This window comes from Lactuca serriola, chromosome 4, assembly GCF_051521515.1.
Source record: "Lactuca serriola cultivar US96UC23 chromosome 4, Lser_US96UC23_V15, whole genome shotgun sequence".
Classification (NCBI taxonomy): Eukaryota; Viridiplantae; Streptophyta; class Magnoliopsida; order Asterales; family Asteraceae; genus Lactuca; species Lactuca serriola.
The window spans coordinates 9,037,446-9,041,361 of NC_136411.1; the positions used below are offsets into that span (position 1 = coordinate 9,037,446).

The window sequence follows — 3,916 nt, forward strand, 5'->3', positions numbered from 1 at the left end:
TACTCCACTACCTACCACCCACAATCCGATAGCCAAATGGAGGTCGTCAACAGGTGCCTTCAAAACTATCTTCGTGCTTTCACGAGTGAAGAAACGTGTACATGGTCCAAATTCTTGTTCTTAGGTACAATTCTTCACATCATAGCGCCATCGCGATGCCACCGTTTCAAGCTCTCTACAGCCAAGTAGTGCCAGACCTCAAACGTTATCATCCCGGAACCTGCCCCACGCCCTCAATAGATGCAACACTAAAAGAACATCAAAGATATCGCTCAATTCTGAAAGATAACCTTCGCAAGGCACAACAACAAATGACATCCCTCGCCAACACACACATGCTTGATAAAGAGTTCCATGTGGGCGACGTGGTCTACTTACGCCTTAGACTATCGCCAAAAGATAGTTCATTCCAGAGATACAAAAAAGTTAACCAAACGGACCATTCAAAATCACCGTAAGAATCGGCAAAGTAGCATATCGCCTACAGTTATCAACAGAGGCTCGGATTCACTTTGTCTTTCATGTATCATTACTAAGACAAGCTTATGGAAATCCAACACCCGCTCCGTTACCACCGTGGGAAGAGCCTAGCGACCATCCTACACAATCGCTCGAGGACGAGCTCAATGCTAAGGAGGGGGCAATTGATACGAGCCCAATGCAAGACAACCCAACGGAAGATCATCATCAGAGGCCTAAATGTACAATCCGCAAGCTTGTCCGATTCAGAGACTAATGGAAGAAACAACATGCAAGAGAATTGGTCCAAGTTGATGAAGTCTTTCCTTTTTTTTTTTCAATAATAATGGCTAGATATTAGCTGACGTGAAGTAGAGTGCATAAGATCCATGACCATTTTTATTCCTGGTTTTCAGTTGGTTCTTTGCATATTTAATCAGTTGTAATTTCTTTTTGAGGGTAGAAAAAAAAACAACGAAAATTGCTCAAATTCTTTATCTGTTACTTGTGGGAGATTTGCCTTCTCAAAACGGCAGACATCATTTACGTATATAGACATCATATGTTCTATCGTTGTTTTTCTCCATAGTTTTTGCTCGACTGTTGCGTTCAAAGAAGCTACTGATACATCAACCTTTCTGAGGTCGTTTCTCTCGCTCAAGGAGACTTCTACTAGACCGGATATGTTTCCTTTTTAGGTTATGGTATTGGAATACATGTTTTTTTACGAGGTTTCAGTTTCTTGGACTGAATATCCCACACTTCTTGCACAGTAAACCGCCAACTTTTCTGTTCTGTATGGTGATATTGTACATGAACAGGCCTTTTGTTCTTGACACCGAGGTCGACAAATGTGTGGGATATCTTGCTCCTACTCATGATACACATTAACTTTAATGTTGATGTGTTTAGATTCTGCTTAGAGTTTTATGTTTGTTCATATTAGTAGGTTGATGATTGTTTAAATTTTAATAGCTACAGCTTTTGTTTGGTTGATTTCATTTGTTTGACTAAGAATGTAGTTTAGCTGTGCATATTTACATATGCAACATTATCATGCTTCTGGCCCATTACGACAGATTCCAATTAAAATATTACAAAATTTAAACAAAAAAGCATCAGCAAAATATACAAGCGTTACTAAAAAACCCACATGCATTCATCAATTACTTAATCAACTACAAATACATTAACACGTATACATAAAATATATATACCAAAAAAGTAAGTATAGCAATGGATCACATAATTGAAAGTTAAACATTAACATCAAGTAGCATATGCAGATGGTAAAAAAAAAAACAATCTTTCTTTACATTGATCTGCGTGTTCTTCGTCTTCTTAACGCCCATCTTTCTTTAATATCAAATGTTTCATCAATCTGCTGTTGTTCATCAGATAGAACATCTGGCTCTGTTGTGGTAATAATACCATTAGTGCCTGAAACACCTTTGATTCTGGCAGCTTCATCGATTAAATCAGTTATAAGCATTTCTGTAGTTCTTGTAGTGATTCCTCTAAGGTACCATGAAATTGGTGGGGGAGGTACAATTGCAGGTTCAATAAGTTGCTGTAAAGTCACCTTTGATGCAATCCTTCCATTTCCTTGAGTACATGACATGTATTCTGATAAAGTTCTTGGCTTACAGGGATGACATAGTTTTTCATCAAGCAAGATTGGTTCTACTTTCCAGCTACCTTCAAATCTTTTCATAAATCCAGGTTTCACTTGCTTGAATTTCATCTGAGAATCACCAAACAAAAACAGTATAAACATAGAGTGCATAGATGATAATAAAACATCATATAGTTTTTAGAAAATAAATCTGTTTCTTACAGAGTAATCTTCGCGATTTTGATCTACCATTACATGAACTGAAATTGTTCCTGACCAAAACAGAAACCTCCATAAAGCAGCTTGTTCAAGTTCAACAACTTGCCTTGAACCTTCATCTACCAAAACCTTTCTAGATAAGACTTCTTGAATGTTCTTGAAGACTCTCTTGTTGTCTGGATCAATGACAATGTTGTATATTGCATCAGGAGGTAAACCAACATTCACTTCCACGTTTAGTTGGCATAAAGAGTCTTTGGGTACACTGACCTGAAAATTTCAAATCTATAAGTACAAATTACTTATTCGAATGATTAAATAATAAACTCTTACCTCAATAGCAGGGGGTTGATGATCATTCCACACAGGATTGTTTCTCCAAGCTTGAATTTGCTTTTCGAGATTGATTTTTGCATCTTTGAATTTGAACGTCTGCCTGTTTGTGCCTTCCTTTTCTGTTGGCCTCTTGAACCTTGACTGCATCATATGTGGTAAAATGTTATTATACGAACATAAGATAATTACATGATTTACAGGTTTTTAGAAGAATCGATTTACCTTAAGATGCTTCTGAAATTTTCCAGGGAACTGTGATAAGAAACCACGGAGTGCCGGAAGATTAATGCGTGGACGGCCGTTTATCTCGGGAATTTGGACATTCTTCCGTGTATTACTACTCCCTTCTTTTTCACACATCGAACTTAAATCGGGTGTGAACATCTAATTTCTCAATTGAGTTCAACTGATTTTCTGTTTGATAATTGCAGATGGATCAGTGAACCAGAAACAAGTCAAAACCATCGGAATCCGACATCACAAAGACATATTCATTCTATCAACGATGAAGCGAAATACACGCAACTCGGTAAACTTGATATTTCAAACAATTAACCATACATTAAGCAAAATTAGGTTTTTGAGGCTAATAACTCAGCAGGAAAGAATCAAAACAAAGGCATTTTCACTTACTGATGAGTAAAATTGAATCCGTCGAACATTCAGTCGACCTCAAATTGAAAGATCCAAGCAGTTTGATTGAGAGGCTAAAAAGTAAAGATGTTATCCGCGTCTCAAATTTGACTAAAGACCTATTTTGGGCTTTCGGTTCGCAGTTGCAATTGCAAAGCTCCAAAACCAAAAAGCCACCGTGCCAAAGCAGTTGGGGCACCGTCCATCCCGCGTCGACAATGCTTTCCACGTCTCACAATGTCGTCCGTTGATCATGGTAAACCCTTACGCAAGTCAAATAGTCAAAGATTGAATCTGGATAATAAGTAAGCAATAAATACATTCCAATTCCGTTTTCTTTATCATACTCACATGTCGTCTTTTAATATATTTTATGGCATATTGATATATCTGGGAAGTCTAATAAATTTTTAATATTTTGACATTCATAAATTAAATATTGTTTATACAAAACCAGGGCGTCGTCGTTCGATTTTAGAGAAGGGATGCGACCGCCGGTTGATTTTAGACAGTCAAGTATACACGAAGTCGAAGAACAGTCGAGTATCAAATCTATTTTCAGCAAAACGAAGGTCGTGAAGACCGGCGGAAGGGCGTTTGAAGCTTCGACGGTTCCACGGTGGTGACCGATTCTGGAGCTTGGGAATGAGATGA

At 37.8% G+C, this 3,916-nt stretch overlaps 1 protein-coding gene across 2 annotated transcripts; it reads right to left on the minus strand.

The window, feature by feature from the left end:
* Positions 1 to 1,596: 1,596 nt before the first annotated feature.
* On the minus strand, positions 1,597 to 3,418 carry LOC145100998 (uncharacterized). 2 transcript variants are annotated; one of them, XM_079038156.1, is made up of 5 exons: positions 3,263 to 3,418; positions 2,852 to 3,043; positions 2,627 to 2,770; positions 2,297 to 2,563; positions 1,597 to 2,203 (listed from the first exon to the last, which is right to left on the minus strand). In XM_079038156.1, the coding sequence occupies exons 2-5, from the start codon at positions 3,011 to 3,013 to the stop codon at positions 1,772 to 1,774; spliced, it is 1,005 nt and encodes a 334-aa protein (XP_078894282.1). In that variant the 5' UTR covers positions 3,014 to 3,043; positions 3,263 to 3,418; the 3' UTR covers positions 1,597 to 1,771. The 2 variants fall into 2 exon arrangements, with proteins under 2 accessions (XP_078894282.1, XP_078894283.1); XM_079038157.1 differs by lacking the exon at positions 3,263 to 3,418 and having other exon boundaries at positions 2,852 to 3,251.
* Between the last annotated feature and the right edge of the window lie 498 nt (positions 3,419 to 3,916).